Source organism: Protomyctophum parallelum (genome assembly GCF_964188405.1).
Source record: "Protomyctophum parallelum genome assembly, chromosome: 14".
NCBI classification, from domain to species: domain Eukaryota; kingdom Metazoa; phylum Chordata; class Actinopteri; order Myctophiformes; family Myctophidae; genus Protomyctophum; species Protomyctophum parallelum.
The window spans coordinates 23,168,982-23,188,336 of record NC_139709.1 but is presented as its reverse complement, the minus strand read 5'-3'; the positions used below and the strand labels follow the sequence as shown (position 1 = coordinate 23,188,336).

At 41.9% G+C, this 19,355-nt stretch overlaps 1 protein-coding gene across 1 annotated transcript in view; it reads left to right on the top strand.

Moving 5' to 3' along the window:
• Positions 1-19,355, top strand: part of cntnap3 (contactin associated protein family member 3) — a gene marked incomplete at its 5' end in the record, with an annotated part of 150,119 nt that overhangs the window by 102,168 nt on the left and 28,596 nt on the right. The window contains 7 exons of the mRNA XM_083782957.1: positions 601-707; positions 2,045-2,164; positions 2,894-3,094; positions 9,206-9,368; positions 12,621-12,748; positions 16,098-16,268; positions 16,612-16,830. Of these exons, the coding sequence (XP_083639083.1) occupies positions 601-707; positions 2,045-2,164; positions 2,894-3,094; positions 9,206-9,368; positions 12,621-12,748; positions 16,098-16,268; positions 16,612-16,830 (1,109 nt within the window). The remainder of the gene's footprint in view (positions 1-600; positions 708-2,044; positions 2,165-2,893; positions 3,095-9,205; positions 9,369-12,620; positions 12,749-16,097; positions 16,269-16,611; positions 16,831-19,355) is intronic.

Below are 19,355 nucleotides of genomic sequence, written 5' to 3'. Positions count from 1 at the left end.
TGCCATTTCAATGCCATTGGTCATGATATTTGCATATAAATACCCCCCACAGAGGCTGAAATTCACACAAATTAAAAATGTCTGGACTCTGTGCGATTTTGAACATCTTTTAAGACTTTTGACCTTTACCCTAATAAAAGTAGGTACAATAATTGTAATATATGTTTTTTTTGTGATCATTAGAATGTCTAGAACATGTTTTATTCATTATTGTGAAAGATATCCCCCAAATGTAAATTATTAATTTATTATATTATTATATAATTATTATAAATTTTTCATCATATATTTTTTTTCTTTTCTTTTTTTAACATATTTTTTAGTCTTAGTCCTAGTAGTACAAAGTAGTAGTGAGGTTGAAATCTATTTTTTGAAAGTAGAAATTAATGCGGGTGTTAGAGGGTTAGAAGAAATCCACACCAGCAGTCCAATTCATAATTCCTGGTCAGAAACTCTGGGCTTCACACGGGATGAACCCTGGTCAACAAAAGGGTAAACGGTCAAGTAAATAGAATGCAAAGAAAAACATTAAATCATACCAATTTCTGCAATGTTGTTAAGTCTGCAGACATAAATACACCCCCTCTCTCTCTCTGTCAGGTGCACTCCCAGTCGATGTGAACATGGAGGAAGATGCAGTCAGTCGTGGAGAACTTTCCACTGCAACTGTTCCAACAGTGGCTACACTGGCGCCACCTGCCACAGCTGTAAGCCACACACGTACGCACATGAATGCACGCACGCACACACACAGCTCAATATTACATATGTGTACAGGAGGGACAAGCAGAGAGAGAGAGAGAGAAAAACACACGGCAGACAGGCCAACATCATACCCTCATCACCATGTATTTGTGCAGATTCATGCAGTGAACTGTGAGACGGAGAGAGAGAGAGAGAGAAGTAGAGCATAAGAGAAATAGGCAGATTGTTCTTTCCACTTAACTGGATTTGAACTCTTAGGCTGACCAATCAGGGCTCAGCATTATAAAACCATTAGATGAGTAATGCTGCAGGGTTTGGGGGGTAATTGCAGCCATGACTAAAGGGAAACAATTCCACTTTAACCACGTGATGAAGTGTGGTCATGTGCTCAGCAGCTCAGAGTCAACTCCTGCTAATCTATTAGTAATACATGTGTGTGGTGAAGTTTTGATGGACACACTGTGTGTGTGTGTGTGTGTGTGTGTGTGTGTGTGTGTGTGTGTGTGTGTGTGTGTGTGTGTGCGTGTGCGTGTGCGTGTGCGTGCGCGCATAACACCCAGTATGCTACTGTGTGTGATTCTGTCTGTCTGTCTGTTCGTCCATCAATCCATCCATTCATCCATCCATTTCATTTGTAACAGTTCATTACAGTACAGTAGTTTGTCGTTGTAGTTTCTCTGAATCTCAACAACTGAAGCCAAGTAGTGTATGATCTGCATTCATAGCAGGACCTCTCTATCTGTGCTGCTGACACACAATACCACAACACATAGCCTGGCCAGGCCCAGACCAGAGATATTAGTCTGGAATCTCTGTGTGATACCTGCATTTCCATTCCAAAATATGCCTCTTGTGATAAAACCCGCCCGTATTTGTGTACTGGTTCCTGATTGGTGCCACACAACTTAGAGGGCAGCGAAAAATCCAATCACAACCGAGTGGGGCCAGACTAATCTGCCGAGGCCTATTTTCTTTTTTTGCACTGGCAGATTGGTCTGGTTTCGGAGGCTACACAACACAGATGATCGACTCTATGTAGAGTAAATAGACAGTGAAGGAATTCTGGACCAAATGATACACCATAATCAGACCGAATCGTGTACAGTACATCAACACAAATGTTCTTAGACTGGGATTCCAAAGAGATAAAAAATTATAATAATACAAAATCTTATCAATCAAATCTTACAAAGAATGGAAGCTATAAGGCCTAACTGAATAGACTAGACTGAGGCAGTGTGCGAACAACATCACAGCCGATGGTCCCATGACTGTAGTACTGCTCTGATTGATGGCACTTTAATGGCAGCTGCTTTTCGTCCTCATTTCAACCCTCCAGCGATACATGAGCGGTCCTGTGAAGCGTACAAACACCAAGGCAACGCATCGGGATATTATTACATCGACGTCGACGGCAGTGGAGACATCAAGCCGCAGCTCATCTACTGCAACATGACAGGTAAGATGCTGGCGTGTGCGCACCTACATGAGCACACACACACACACAGTCACACACACACACACACACACACACACACACACACACACGTGCACACACACACACACACTCACGCACACACACGTGCACACACACACACACACACACGCACGCGCGCGCGCGCGGACACACAGACACACACACACACACACACAAACTCCTGTTTCTGTATTCTGTGTCTGTGCATGCGAAACATGCTGAGTGTACATTTGAAATTGAGTGTACAGATGGAACTATGATTTTACAGTGTGGAGGGACCCTGAGGTAAAGTACTTTATTAGATTAATCTCTCCCTCCAAACTCATCCATCCTTCCTTTCCTCATCCTCCCATTATCACCTTAGTTCACATCATTTAACATTATCATAATTCTTTACTAAATATTCACATTAGCATAATCTTGAATAATAATGGTCCTCTATTTCTCCTTTATCCCCTCCTCTCTCTCCCTCTCTCCCACCCTCTGTCTGTCTGTCTGTCTGTCTGTCTGTCTGTCTGTCTGTCTGTCTGTCTGTCTGTCTGTCTGTCTGTCTGTCTGTCTGTCTGTCTGTCTGTCTGTCTGTCTGTCTGTCTGTCTGTCTGTCTGTCTGTCTGTCTGTCTGTCTCTCTCTCTCTCTCTCTCTCTCTCTCTCTCTCTCTCTCTCTCTCTCTCTCTCTCTCTCTCTCTCTCTCTCTCTCTCTCTCTCTTCAGAGGAGCAGACATGGACGGTGGTTCAGCACAACAACACAGAGCTGACCAGACTCCGCCCCTCCCCGGGGGCCAATGAGCACTCTGCGTATTTCCACTATTCATCTGAAGAGGAGCAGCTAACTGCCGTCATCAGCCAATCTGAGCACTGCCAGCAGGAACTGTCATACCACTGCAGAAAGTCTCGTCTCCTCAATACACCAGGTAAAGCCTGTTGGTTCTCTCTAACCTTTCCTCAGCCTGCAGGGTAGCTGTGCTGAGCAAAACAAAAGACAACGTGCGCCCATCCAACCAGGCTCAGGTGCCAACTGAAAATTCATGGAAAGAAAAAAGTTTCCACACTTAGGGACTCGATAGTTTATTTAACCTTAGGTGACACAGCTGTAACTTTTCTTCAGACATCCTCTACCGAATAAGTATCCTTTATTTGTTTATAAGGAGTGCTGCTGAATATTGGAGATGGGGCAGATTTAGCTGTTTAAACATAATTATTGTTCATTGAAACACTTCAGCTCAGAATGACCATTAACCATTTATTGCAAAGCTATTGCATTTTACATTCTGCTCATGTGATATCATATCATCTGATATCATATCACATTTGATATCTCACATTATCTGTGCACTGAGACACAGCTCTGATATCTCAGATTATCGGTGCACCAAGACAAAGCTCTCAAAAATCCCAGAGCAGAGCATAACAAATCACATGATCATAATACAATCCATAAAACACATTATAATCACGGATACGCATGACAGAACTATATACCACATATAGTACAATCCGTAAATCACATGTATAATCACAGAATCACCCATTACGGGACTAATGCCACAGGGATGAGGCCGGGGAGGTGGAGGACATTTGAACGCTGACATCTGAACAACAGAGACACAGAGTCAGCTAGCATGAAGAGTGAACAACAGAGACACAGAGTCAGCTAGCATGAAGAGTGAACAACAGAGACACAGAGTCAGCTAGCATGAAGAGTGAACAACAGAGACACAGAGTCAGCTAGCATGAAGAGTGAACAACAGAGACACAGAGTCAGCTAGCATGAAGAGTGAACAACAGAGACACAGAGTCAGCTAGCATGAAGAGTGAACAACAGAGACACAGAGTCAGCTAGCATGAAGAGTGAACAACAGAGACACAGAGTCAGCTAGCATGAAGACTGAACAACCATAGAGTCAGCTATAGCATATAGACTAAGGACAGGGTAGTGACTGCTTAAGAAGAACACCTGATTGAATGTGGGCGTGAGTGATTTAGCTGGCAGCGAATGAGAGTGAGGGGAGTTGACATGGAGAGAGACCACTGATTTAAAGAAACAGAATGAATTGCAGAATGAAGGGGCCATTATATACTGTATTAAACCTTCTGCCTTCCGTGTCTCAATGAACTATCGCTGCGCTGGATTTGATGAGAATGCCAAAATATAACACAATGTAGCTAAAAACTTTTTTTGTTCTACGCACCACCAGAGAAGTTGTACTGATCTTAAATTATCTTTGGGGACATTTGCTGTCTACACAATACTCTTTTTGAGCGGTGCAAATTTCGATGCACGCACATACGCACGCACGCACACACACACACACGCACACTAGAGTTCTCAAACTCTGCCCGAACCCAACCAGGCCCGACCCGACATTTTAGGGCCGGGCCGGGCCTAAAATGTATGCTAATCAGTAGGGCCGGGCCGGGCCTGGGGCTCCATGAAAAAAATATATATATATATTGAATTTGTTTAGAATAATAAAAATAATAGTTCTGTTCTGTCTGTTTGTTTATCTATTATGAAGATGGTGCTGACTGGCGTTTCACTTTTACTCTGTGTAGAGTTCTCAAATTCTGCACAAACCCGGCCAGGCCCGACCCGACCCGACATTTTAGGGCCGGGTCGGGCCTAAAATCTATGCTAATTAATCGGGCCGGGCCGGGCCTAGGGCCTGATCAGTTAGGGCCCAGTTAGGGCCGGGCCTTAATTTTCGGGCCCGATGAGAACTCTAACGCACACACACACACAGCCTGATTGTTCAGCATATGAATACTGTTATATACACTCACACTTGAGTACAATGCAATACTATTTTAATCAGATATTGCTGTTAGCTGAGCAGCTCCAAAGCAGCAGTTTGTGTTTTAAGTGCTTTGAAAACACTCGCCAAGACAATAGTTGATGAGGGACGTTCTCATGAGCACACTCGTTTGGTTTCCCTGCACAGAGCTACTCAGCCTGTCTGGGAATTTAAACAACCAAACGTCTCCAACCTGGAGTGCGCTGATCTCCTCTCCATATCACAAATCTCAGCGCCGACTTTCCCACCAGCATATCAGCTCAAAGTTTCCTCTTTGCTCCTCAAACCAATCCCTGTAGCTTTGGAGAAAAGCTTACAGGGATGACAGAAAGCTTTACACAAGACACAAGAAACACACCCAACGACCGTATAGTCAACACAGGAGGCATCAAAACTGTTGACACGTCTTACAGAGCTGGGTTCTATTTTCAAGTTTCGATGCAGGCCACAGACGTCCCAGCATTCACACTTGTGTGTGTGAAGAATAGTTGTGTTTTCACTTGTTTTGAGAAGTTTCATTTTTATTATATAGACAGTGGTCTGCACAGATCCTGACAAATCAGTTGTCTGTGAAACTACTGCAGCCCTATCTTCCTTTGCATGTATTATCTCGTGACGTCAACGCTTTAAACATCAGGAAATTATGGGTGAAGATGATGACGTACAAAAGTAACCTGAACTCTATGACGAGCTAGCCGCATAGAGACACAAACACTTCAAATTCTCCCACTTTCGATGTAAAGAAGTCACCTCATGTTCCGACATTGATGCTTTCGTTCTGTCAGTCCTATTAGTGCAGACAGGCCAGTCTGGTGAAAGACTTCTTTTGCTAAACATATACAGTACATAAATCAGTAAGACACCTAAGGGCGAGAAGCGTGCACGTGCAAGCATGCATGCATCGTTGACGGGCCGGCAGGCGAGCGCTGGCGCTTTGTCATGGGGGGTCTGATCAACATGGAATGAATTTAGGTCAGATGTAGAGTTGCTGGCCAATATTGATGACATCAGGGATCTCCATATATGGGCTTAATTGCGACAGCAGGTCGCATTTACAATGACATCAGGAATCTCCATCCCTGATTATGTCACGTGATGTCACGAGACCATCTATGGTCGGTCTATAAGTGACTGACTGACTGACTGACTGACTGACGGGAGATGGACGTTGGTCGCAATTATGTTCAAAGGTCTCCCACATAGACTAAAAGAACAAACCCTCAAAGCTCTACCACAGGTAACAACCATGTACTAAAAACTAGTAAAACAGCTCGATAAACTGCTAAAGCTGTGACAATACAAAGTGATAAATTCACAAGGCATTCCAACAGAGCGCAAACATGATAATTATGTTTACCAGCCACAATAAACTGTGCTGCAAACCAATTTAGTTTCAGAGGTTTTTCATCCCATTTGTCTGACAAAGAGATCATTTAGTGTCTGTTTAGTGTCTCCTGCAAGTATTGAACCAGGTTAGTTTGTCTCTTTTCAGATAAAGTGTTTTCTGCTTTTCTATGGTTTCCTCCTGCGTTCTTTTGTCATTTATTGACCTAATGACTGGGAAATCACATTAATGCCCTACGTCTCTATTAGCCCCAACTGGGAATAAATGTGGACTGGCTGTCCGGACTGTGTCTCCATCTTCCATCTATTCGCAAAGAAAGAAAGAATGATGATTGAATGCTTCACAGAGTTTTGCCACATTAAATTCAGGTCATTGATTTGCCGTTATTATTTGTAATCAGGACCATAGATTTTATGGCCCTACTCTATGAGAAGTAAAAAGTGACCATAAGCATAACGTTTTTTAAGTGGTGCTTCTACAACTGACTTTGTGTATGTACTGTACAGTATGTACTGTTTATCTCCATGAGCGTGAACACCTACAGCTAATTGCAACACAAACAACACAAACAGGAAGCATATGGCACAGTATATACACATACTGCATTTAATAAGACACACCTCACACATAAACATGGTTTTATTGTACTATTGTATTGTAGTCTTAACTTTATTTTAGTTTATAACTGCTCATATGTTACATTTACAGCCAGGCAAGTCTTTGTAGTGTTTTGGGTGCGTCACGTGCGTGACTGCACTAATGGAAGCGCAGAGAAGCGTGTATTACTGCAACACTAGTGGTCAGGAGGTGCACGCTCATCCAAGAATATTCAACGGTGCTCGATCAAAAGAGATTAACTAAAAAGGAAGAAGTCTGCGTGCATCAGCTTGAGGATAACTTGTGAACAGGTCTGATCTAGTTTTTACAGAAATAAACAACAGCAATAACCTATAAGAAATTGGGCTTCGAGTCAAGTATGTCAAATTATTGTACATGTAAGTACTCTATAAGGGTTTTGCTAATTAAAAATAGGTGAACTCAAAGAGATAAAGGTAACTTTTTGAAAAGAGAAAAGCAAATAGATGCAGTGATACTCTGGCTGGGAGCTAAACTTCTTTCCCTAAGATATAGCTTCAGCGGGGAAAAGGAAACTGAAGGAAACAGAGTCAGTGTTCTGAATAGAGAATACTAAGATATTCCTGAGACTATTAGGGGCCATGTTCACACAACGTGTTTTCTGAGTTTGCAGCGCCTGTCGGCAATGTATTTCTATGGTAAAGACACACTGGTGCGCTCTACTTCCCAGCGCCCAATCATCGTGCTTCAGCACTCTCCTGTCTGTCTGTCTGTCTGTCTGCCTGGATGGATGGATGGATGGATGATACAGTAGATAGATAGACGAAAATGACAGAGAGAAAAAGGAGCATATGAGGGAAATCACATGAGAGAGGTGTCTCTCCTCTGCTCTTTAGGAAAGTGCTGAGCCAGCAGAAACAATTTCATTGTGTTTTGGGCTCTCATCCTTCACTGCACTTCATTCTCTTACTCTTGCTCACTGACGTGAAGCAGTCCTCTGATGTACAGTAACAGGATCAATGCTCTCTGTGTCGTCGCTGTCTTTGCAGGAGGTTGGAATTTAAGCCAATGGCATTTTCAGTTTCAGCTGCAGTTTCAGCAGTAGTCTGTCAACGTAGTAGTAGTATGCTGTTAAACCGTACTGTATGCCACTGTTTCTTAACTCATTAACCTCCAGAGTTAAAACATCGTCTATAGCTGCCCTTGCCAGTGATTCCGAGGGTTTTCACTACATTTCTAGATTATTACAAATGATCCATCCATCGTTTTGAAAGACGAAGCAGAGTCTTGTAGAATCATGGGGAAAAAAACTGTGCCTTTGTTTATACCAGAAAGCAGATAATTGTTTTATTTTTTATAAATCTTTTAGCATTATGCTAAACCAGATGAAAAAAGATGATTTCTGCTGTAGGCTTCTTGATCCTGGGATCGTTCACAGGCTGCGGAAGAGCGCTCTCTAGGTCGTCCTCAGACGAGATACGTAATTCTTGAATAAATCCACATATGTTAGTGTGAGACTTCCTCGTGCCAGGCTGTGTGTTGGTTCCCACAGCATCAATTTTGCTTAATGTCTTTGAAATGAAACAAATGTAAATCTACTCATTACATTTCCTATAATTGAGACAATGGATAATGATGTTGATGATATGCATGAGATCATTGAGAATGATAATGATTTTTTATTTATTATACCTGTGCTGTTGTCTTAATCCAGCGCTAATGTAAGTCAGAGAGGGTACAATTCTTTATTTTTTGGCACAGATGAATAAAATATAAATGTGTCCATCTATATGGTAGTTAAACGAATGCTAATACTTTTTCTGTATAGATTAGGATCCCAGACATAAAGAAAAAAATCACACCCGTGTGAAGTCATACATCATACATCACATTCTGTGCTCAGCCAATCAAATCATCACAAATGTCATTCCGGCCAATCACTTTTGGCGTCTTCACTTTTCTGCACTCACTTTTATCTTCAATATGTACTTTGCTCAGCTAATCAAATCATCGCTATGGGGTGATCAGCCAATCACAAGCCAATGTTTGTGTTCACACAAACCCGGAAAGCTGGGCATAGGAAGGGCTAGCGCCCCTCAAAAAGACAAATCATATCAAATGGGGGTATGTAGCCTAATGTATGTCAAATTCGGGGTCCTTGAAATTAAAAAGGTTGATAATCACTACTGTATGCTATGGTCAATTATTGTGTGTATGTGTTCACCTACAGCATAAACTTTATTTACGTGTCTACTATCTAGGCCTGTGTTCATGTGTCTGCCCCTGTGTGTGATCTCTGTGTGTTTCAGAGGGATCTCCGTTCAGCTGGTGGCTTGGAGGTCCGGGTCAAGGTCAGGTCCAGACCCACTGGGGCGGAGCTCCCCCAGGCAGCCACCAGTGTGCCTGTGGCCCGCAGGAGAACTGTGTTGACCCAAGACACTTCTGCAACTGCGATGCCGACCGCTTGGAATGGTACAGTGTTGTTAGATATTCATAAAAGGAACCGTTTAAATGTAAACTAAATTTGTGTGGCTTTTTCCAAGGGGCGAATGCCATTGACAATTGTCAATTTAAATCCAACCGTTGTCTGCCATTGTCGAGTATACAGTACTCGTCAATTAATGTTTTATTGTGACCGTAGTTCGCATTTACTATGCAATTCCTGCAATTCCGTGTGTCACGTCACACCTCCATATATGGTCACGCCTCGTGACAGCACGCCCCTCCATATGTGGTCATGCCTCGTGACATCACGCCTCCATATATGGTCACGCATCGTGACATCACACCTGGAGTCACCATGGAGCTGACCTGTTCTGACATCCCATATGTTGATCCCTCCCCACCCGTCCTTCCTGTTCTGACATTCTATATGTTGATCTGACTTCATCAAACCCTGTACACTCAAGACACACTCCATATATGGCCAGTACAGAATTAATTCCATACAGTATGTTGATCTAACCTAACCCCCCATGCCAAAGCGCCAGTGCTCGCCCAGCAATCTGCCATCACCCAGGCGAATGTGTGCACGCGGGCGAGGTTGCTTTTCACCCTCAGTGCGTCTTACTGGTATTGATTCAGTTAGATCACGATATGCGTCTGTGTCCTAGCCTGATTATCAGACTGTAGCTTTCTTGAAGCTTCAGTCTGACATTGTCTCCTGTCCGAGCGATTTCAAGGGGGAGGGGATTAGAATTTCCCTCAACTAATAGCCATTGTTGTTGTTTTTCCCTCCTTCCTCATGTGTGTTGCGCTGTGTGATGACGCTGAAAACGGGCCTCGGCGCTGATTGGTTGTTCGTTAGACCCACCCCCACCACCGATTCTCATTGGATAATATATTTTTGTACTGAAGAAATTATAGGTTCACAGTGCAACACCAGACCAAGAGATGCAGTCCACTCAGAGAGTGGGCGGGGTCTTTGGGCTGGATCCAGGCTATCTGTGTCCTCTATCGCGTATGCAACATATTAAAGCATCTCGGTTGCTAGGCAATCGCGTAAACAGGCAATGAACTGGAAACAAGATGGCTGCCCGTCCACATTTATTTAAATAATTTCAAATGCTTTCTCTGATTCTATTCCCAGATTCAATTTTAATCAAAACAAGCTTTATTCACGGTTCACACTGAATTTTGCTCCTTCAAAACAAAAGCTCAGAATGAAAAGATTGTGGCAAGGGTGAAAGATACCATACAGTTTATGGGCACAAAGGGACACTGACGCGTACAAGCTTCCCTCGACACTATGACTCAAACATATCAGTCGGATCGGCTGTGCGACATAGGTGTGAGAGCCACGTAGCGGCCCAAACTCTAGGTGTGAAGGCTGTGTAGCGGCCTGAACCACTACTAGTGTGAAACAAATGGCTAACCTCCTGCAGAGCCATGGTGTAAAATATGAGGAAATTCTCAGATTTATTTATCGAGGAATATTCCTATTCCATTAAAAATAAAAATCTAGGCCCAGGCCGTAGCGTAACGGTCTGGGCACCGGACTGGTAATCCAGTCGCAGTGTGCAGCGGGTTCGACTCCCGGACCCGACACGGCCTTTACTGCATGTCATCCCCCCATCTCTCTCCCGTTTCCTGTCAGCCTACTGTCTGTCCCTTCAAAAATCAATAAAAGGCGTAAGCCGCAAAAAGAAAATCTTAAAAAAAAAAGAAAAAGAAAATCTATTCACATGGGATGATATTGCCTAAGTGAATGCCCACAGTATTTTATTGCAATCACTTTTTTAATAGTGTGGGAAAACGTGGTGGTGGGTTGGGGTGTGTTACAGGGGGTGAATTCATAAAGCAATACAGATGAGATTGCACAGGGATATACTGGTTGCGGTTGATCTCATTAGAGATGCGCTCACTTCTCCCACTCAACTCCCTGCGAGAACCGCCTGCAAGTATTAAAAGTTAGTCTGTGTCATCAATCAGTTTATTAAAACCGCTAATACTCCAGGTTCTCTGAATGTTAAACGATACGTTTCATAGCAACAGGGGCAATCTTACCTCAACACTATGATAGGCTTAACTGAGAAGAAATTGGTAGAAATATAAATAGACAGCTGACACAATGTATTATTCTCATTTAGGTGATGTTCTATGGAGTTACATGGCACACGTCTTTCTTGCTAAAATAGCCGATCTGAAAGCTGTGAGCTTATAGATCCGTTTTTTTTTTTAATGTTTTTGTCTTTTTAAATTTCCAGGTTGAAAGTGGTTAAATTATTCACTAGGATTTTGCTGTATGGGAAGAATCTTACAGTACCATTAAGGCAGCAAAATGCTGTAAGCAGCCATGTTGTCATCTCCAAAGCCCAATCCCTCTTATTTCATCCAAACGACGAGTGTTCAACAGTGCCTCTATTTTTACAGACTGGATCGTCTCCTGACGTTCAATATTTCATCAGGTTCATGAAGTGCTCAATGTGCCATAAGCTTTCAAGTCCTGAGTATATTTTTAGAAACAATGTCCCAGCAACAAGCTCACTGACAGGACAATTTTCACAAAGAGACTATAAAATAGTGACTCATGCGAGAAAACGAAAAGAAAAATGACATTAATGGATAATTGCCAGGAAGCTTGCATATAGTGTACATACAGGCTTATGATTCATCCTTTTAAAAATAACTCATCAAAGGATCCTCCTAGACACTGACTTCTGACTTGTTATAATAATCTTAAGTTATTTTTGGAAATGTTCTTCGTCCTCTAAGAACGAATGAAAACACTATGAAGAAAGGCAGGTTTATATTCAGATTTCAAGTTGATATTGAGGAAAGTCAATACATTTCATTCCCGGCATTGAAGTCAATACATTTCATTGCCAGCATTGAAGTCAACATTTTTATTGCAGTAAAAAAGTTAAAGAAATTGTGACCTTTTACTAATCACTGTCTTCATTATTCTTTAGCTTCTATCTTTTTGAGTGGTGCTAGCCACTCCTATAGACAGCTATGTGTGTCCGTGTCGCGGCTGTGTCTGTCTGTCTGTCTGTCTGTCTGTCTGTCTGTCTGTCTGTCTGTCCGAGTACGGAAATAGTGTTTGTTGACCACCAAGTGTCACTGTTGCGCAACCTACCACACACACACACACACACACACACACACACACACACACACACACACACAAACACACACACACACACACACACACACACTTGTTATTCTACCTCTTCGTTTTCTCCACTGCTTTCTCTTCATCCTTACTTCCTCTTCCTCTGACAGGGCCAATGATTCTGGCCTGCTGACACACAAGGAGTATCTTCCTGTGCGGTCTGTGGTCCTGGGAGACATCCAGAGACCTGGCTCAGAGGCTGCCTACAGGGTGGGGCCCCTTCGTTGTCACGGAGACAGTAAGTCCAAGTTCTGGGGCAAGGATTCCTACCTGTGAGGATATTGCAAGTGGGTCACCAAATAATTGGCAAAAGACTAAGAATTGAATGATAACATAACATAACATAATATTAAAAAAATATGTAGCCCACTGCACTCACTGTAACCACTGGCTATCAATAGAATTAGCGCACACTGTTTACCTGTCGCCAGAAACGTTTACATGTCGGGAGCGATGCGAGACAAAGTCACAAATGACATCCGAACTTTGGATGGATGACGATCACCAAGGAAAGTGCTCGTAGATTCCTAGTTATGGAGCTTTGAAAATCCTGCTTTGAACCGAGGTAAATGGAGACTAGTTATAAGATCCCATACCTGGGGCCTATTTCACGAAACTTGGATTAGAGATTAAGCCGGGCTTTAACACATATCCTGGCTTAATATATCCTGGATCAGTGCTTAACCGGTTTCATGAAAGCTGGTTGATCTTGCCAGATTAACTTAACCAGTTAACCTGGATATGTTGAGGCTTGATTCGGTTTCATGAAAGTGATGCTACATAAGTTACCATGGAAACTAATGCTTTGGACTTAGCCTGCTCCGGACCAGGCTAACAGCCAGGTTTAACCTAATCCTGATGTCTTTACTGTTCATTAAGCAGTCAAACTGATCACAAACCAATGATGTTTTCCAGATTTATTCAATTATTATGGGTTTATGTTGCCTTATTTGTATCTGCATTAAAGGACTAATTTAAGCACTATATAAAATCAAATAACCAAAATATATAGGCTGCACAACATCATGACAGCTTGTGAGCTTGTAGATCAGCTGCTTTTGTTGAATGTTCCCCATGAATAGGTTTGCTGTCGTACAAGTGCACGGTTAAGAAGAATTATTATATTATATTATATTATTATTATTATCTTTTTGTAAAAGTGAAAACCACTAAATATTACCATTACTCATTGTTTTACAACATATTACCATTGTAACGTTTCACCCACTACTAGTCCTACATACTTACACCTAGAAACCCCATTCAAACCTATTTAGGTTCATCCTACGGTGGACATGTGTGCCTGAAAAGGAATCTTTGAAATGTTTCATAGTTTTAGAAATATAGTGCTTTCAAATTTGAGACATTTATAGGCAGATAGTGGCACTTAAAAAAATCACTTTCACCTAGAAACTCCATTCACACTTTGTAAAATTCAGCTTACTGTGGAGACACATGCTGGAACTTTTTACTTTGAAATGTTTTATAGTTTCTGAGTTATTTAACTTAAACGCCCAATGCATTCTCAATGGCAATAGCACAAACTTTGGCATGCTACATGAACCCATGACCCGGCCCTGTCTGGACAACAACCCCCTTCCCCAAAGGTAGCTCCCTCAGAGGAGGGAGTTATGGCCAAATATCACAATGCGACAATATCATTATGCTTACAATATTAAGAATTCTGTTTTAAGTTAATAGTAGTGGTAAAATGTAAACTATATTTTTGGGGTAGTTAATCATTCAGTCTATCCACTATTGAGAGTATGTTCTCTCTTTAATTACAGCAGCAGTATTTATTTTAGAAGCTTAAGTCCTTGTATCAGTAAGTCTTGAATAGATTAGTAAAGATAATGAGATATACAGAAGGGGGCTGTAATGCAACTATTAAGGATGCAAACTGCCTTAATACCCCATGAAGAAGAAGGATCAGTAAATCTGTGATCCACATAAGGGGTCTAGAGACAAAAAGCCAGACTGTCTATTAAGCCAGGCTTGCTGATCCCGGCTCGCCAAATCCACCAATTCTGAGCCTCGCTTGGCTTTAGTGGAACGGAATAAACCAGGCTGTAAAGATCAGGATTTAAAAAGCCTGGTTTTGGCCTAAATCCTGGATTAGTTAATCCAAGTTTCGTGAAACAGGCCCCTGGTGGTGACATAGCAACCGCATAGCAACCGGATCAATGTTAAAAGCGGCTCAACCACTTCATATACAAGAACGTCGCAGTCCCGCCCCGACGAGGGCCCAGGAAATAATTCCCTCTTCATTTTCCCCATAGGCTTTTCAAAAAGTATTTATATAAAGACGTTTACGCCGGACAAAGCCAACTCTTGTTGTGACAAATCATGACAATAAACACAATGTTTTGGGCAGATCAAATAATTAGTACACTTTTTGTTTTGTTTTTCTTCTTACTAATTATTTGATCGGCAAAAACATTGTGTTTAATGTCATGATTTGTCACAGCAAGAGTTGTCTTTGTCCGCAGCGTAAATGTCTTTAAATACTGGTAAATACTTTTTGAAACATCTATGGGGAAAATGAATGGGGAATTTCCTGGGCCCTCGTCGTTCTGAAAGGAGGCGGGACTGTGACGCTCTATAGGGGGGTTACGAATTATACGTACCTTTTTTTCTCAATGATTCTCATTAGTGCTGTTAGTAATAATAGTATAGTAATATGCTACTAATGAGACGTACGTATGTCTCAGTGGGGCCTCCTGCATTAACAAAGGTTTAGAATTAGAATGATAGACCAATTCATTGAGCCTGACTGTTGAACAAATGACTACAATCACTATTTAATTGAAATATTCATTCAAGCTACCGTATGTAAATAATAAAATGTAGTACATGTATTTCATTAGCACTCAGATAATTTAGATTTTTTTTCTGCCAGTGTAAACAGTGCTAGCACTGCCTGGGTCTAGAGTTCATCAATTATCAATTGGTTGCAATCAGGTCCGGGTACTAACGTATAATTCGTTTTTCTCTTCAAATTGAGCTGGCATTGTTTGAATTGAGTGGGCTGTGAACATAAACATACTTCAGATTTAGGCAATTAAATCCTTCATGCTCTTAAGCAGGTGTTTCTCAGTAAAGTGGTTCTTTGAAACATTGGAAATGTCACCTCCGTGGGCCTCTACAAAGTACGGTGATTGAACATTGCTTGAACAGAGTAGGTGGTAATAACAACGCATTATTCTGTCTTTATACTGTAGGCTTGGTAAAGCGAGCACCTCATAATTAAAGAACCAGTCAGTCAGAAATAGAACAGGTTTTGATTCATCAACGGTCTCACACCTGCCAATCAACGATTTAATGAAGTCCCACTGTCACATCCAGCAGCAATTAGAAACAACAACTACTGGCTATAAAAAATATAATAATAGCGTTTTTAATCTTCTGTAAAACAAGTTTAAAATTATTCATAATTGCTGCTCTGAATGACAGGGACAGATAAATACATTTCGATACTTGGCACCATACATCAGCTTAAACATGAGTGCTGCTGCTTTGTTGTTAGCTAATTATTTCTTTGCCATGTGATTTGCATTTGAAGGGCAACTTTAATGTGTTCTCACCAGGGAACTACTGGAACGTGGTATTTTTTGACAAGGAGACATCGTACCTCCACTTCCCCACATTCCACGGGGAGCTGAGTGCCGACGTCTCCTTCCTGTTTAAGACCTCAGCCTCGTCTGGAGTGTTCCTGGAAAACCTGGGGATCAAAGACTTCATCCGCATCGAACTCAGCTGTAAGTAAAACATGGAGTTCATATTGTTGCTTTAATATTTAAAAGCGTTGGCTAGTTGTTATGCATTGTCATGGTTAGCATCATCATATGATAAAAAATATATATACTAAAAGAATAATAACAGCAATATAAATCTATACTTCCAAGTCGTCGGTGTGCTACTGGACTAATTGTGGTACACTTTTGATATAACATGTTGTGTCTTTCCTATTCAACAAAAACACTGTCAAGTTCAACCAAAAAAAAACACTTATTTTCTATCAATTACACTTTGAATTCAAGGAGATTTATTTCGTTTTTGAGCCATTCCTTTTCATGTTCTTACTCGTCTCCTCTGTCTCAGCCCCTACGGAGGTCGTGTTCTCCTTTGATGTGGGGAACGGCCCGTCGGAGGTGCGCGTGGAGGCGGACGCTCCGCTGGACGACGGCCGGTGGCACCGCGTGCGAGCCGAGCGCAACGTGAAGGAGGCGTGGCTCCTGGTTGACGCGCTCCCTGTCGCCGTGCAAGAGGCGCCCGCTGACGGACACATCCACATGCAGCTCAACAGCCAGCTCTTCATAGGTGGGTGCGTGCTGGCATGCGTTGGATGTGTGTGCATTTGCATTTTCATGTCAAGGGCAAGGCTAATATATATGTATATATATATATATATTTTCTTTTTTTTTTAATTCTACTTTTAGTTATTTTCTGTGTGTATGCATGTGTGCGTTTTGTTTTCTTCATTAGTCACAGAGTGCTGGTACTAATGACTAATTGCCCCCTGTAGTCCTTGAACTGAACATCTTTCTCCGGTTTCTCTCTCTGTCTCTCTCTCTCTCTGTCTCTCTCTCTCTCTCTCTCGCACGCACGCACGCACGTGTGTGTGTGTGTGTGCACGCAGACATAATCGAATGCATGCATGCACTAACACACATACATACACGCACAAATCTGACTTCATCACATACCGGTTCAGTCAGCATGGGAAACAATGATAGATATTAAGCCTGTTTTGAATCTAATCAGACTCTACTTTTGGCTGTTATTCGTCTGTTATTCTGTCTTACGTTACATTGTGTTGGGTTACATTGGAATGTTATATATCTTATCTTATTATAACTTTTACATAATATGTAAAAGTTAAGCTAAGATTATAATAAGATAAGATGTTTCCCTTAATATTATTAAGGGAAACATTTAGCTGTTATATTAGCTCTGTTCCTGGAGCCCTGTGCATCTCTACTGGTCTGTTGGGCTGAATATACTTCTTGCTCTTTCATGCAACTCTTTTGATATCAAACTGTTTTTGTCCTGGGCTGTCATACAGTATTATTTCAGTTGACTCAGTTCTTTAGGTACAATACATTGCATCTTCCTCCATAATCCTCCTATCTACCCTTGTTGGGCTGGGAGCCAAACCTCAGTAGGAAGGGAGGGGAGTTCTCTGTGTGTGTGTGTGTGTGTGTGTGTGTGTGTGTGTGTGTGTGTGTGTGTGTGTGTGTGTGTGTGTGTGTGTGTGTGTGTGTGTGTGTGTGTGTGTGTGTGTGTGTGTGTGTGTGTGTGTGTGTGTGTGTGTGTGTGTGTGTGTGTGTGTGCGCGCGCACATCCATTGTATAAAATAGGCCTATATATTGTAGTGCTGTCGTTCATTGTTCCACAATGTGATACATTCACCTACTCTAGTGTACACATTCACACACTGTTCTGTTCACAGAGGTGGATGAAGTTCAGTCTCTTCAGTATGTTATGCAGTAAGCTACACACTGTACTGTTCACAGAGGTGGATGAAGTTCAGTCTCTTCAGTATGTTATACAGTAAGCTACACACTGTTCTGTTCACAGAGGTGGATGAAGTTCAGTCTCTTCAGTATGTTATGCAGTAAGCTACACACTGTACTGTTCACAGAGGTGGATGAAGTTCAGTCTCTTCAGTATGTTATACAGTAAGCTACACACTGTACTGTTCACAGAGGTGGATGAAGTTCAGTCTCTTCAGTATGTTATACAGTAAGCTACACACTGTACTGTTCACAGAGGTGGATGAAGTTCAGTCTCTTCAGTATGTTATGCAGTAAGCTACACACTGTACTGTTCACAGAGGTGGATGAAGTTCAGTCTCTTCAGTATGTTATACAGTAAGCTACACACTGTACTGTTCACAGAGGTGGATGAAGTTCAGTCTCTTCAGTATGTTATGCAGTAAGCTACACACTGTACTGTTCACAGAGGTGGATGAAGTTCAGTCTCTTCAGTATGTTATACAGTAAGCTACACACTGTACTGTTCACAGAGGTGGATGAAGTTCAGTCTCTTCAGTATGTTATGCAGTAAGCTACACACTGTACTGTTCACAGAGGTGGATGAAGTTCAGTCTCTTCAGTATGTTATGCAGTAAGCTACACACTGTACTGTTCACAGAGGTGGATGAAGTTCAGTCTCTTCAGTATGTTATGCAGTAAGCTACACACTGTACTGTTCACAGAGGTGGATGAAGTTCAGTCTCTTCAGTATGTTATGCAGTAAGCTACACACTGTACTGTTCACAGAGGTGGATGAAGTTCAGTCTCTTCAGTATGTTATGCAGTAAGCTACACACTGTACTGTTCACAGAGGTGGATGAAGTTCAGTCTCTTCAGTATGTTATGCAGTAAGCTACACACTGTACTGTTCACAGAGGTGGATGAAGTTCAGTCTCTTCAGTATGTTATGCAGTAAGCTACACACTGTACTGTTCACAGAGGTGGATGAAGTTCAGTCTCTTCAGTATGTTATACAGTAAGCTACACACTGTACTGTTCACAGAGGTGGATGAAGTTCAGTCTCTTCAGTATGTTATGCAGTAAGCTACACACTGTACTGTTCACAGAGGTGGATGAAGTTCAGTCTCTTCAGTATGTTATGCAGTAAGCTACACACTGTACTGTTCACAGAGGTGGATGAAGTTCAGTCTCTTCAGTATGTTATGCAGTAAGCTACACACTGTACTGTTCACAGAGGTGGATGAAGTTCAGTCTCTTCAGTATGTTATGCAGTAAGCTACACACTGTACTGTTCACAGAGGTGGATGAAGTTCAGTCTCTTCAGTATGTTATGCAGTAAGCTACACA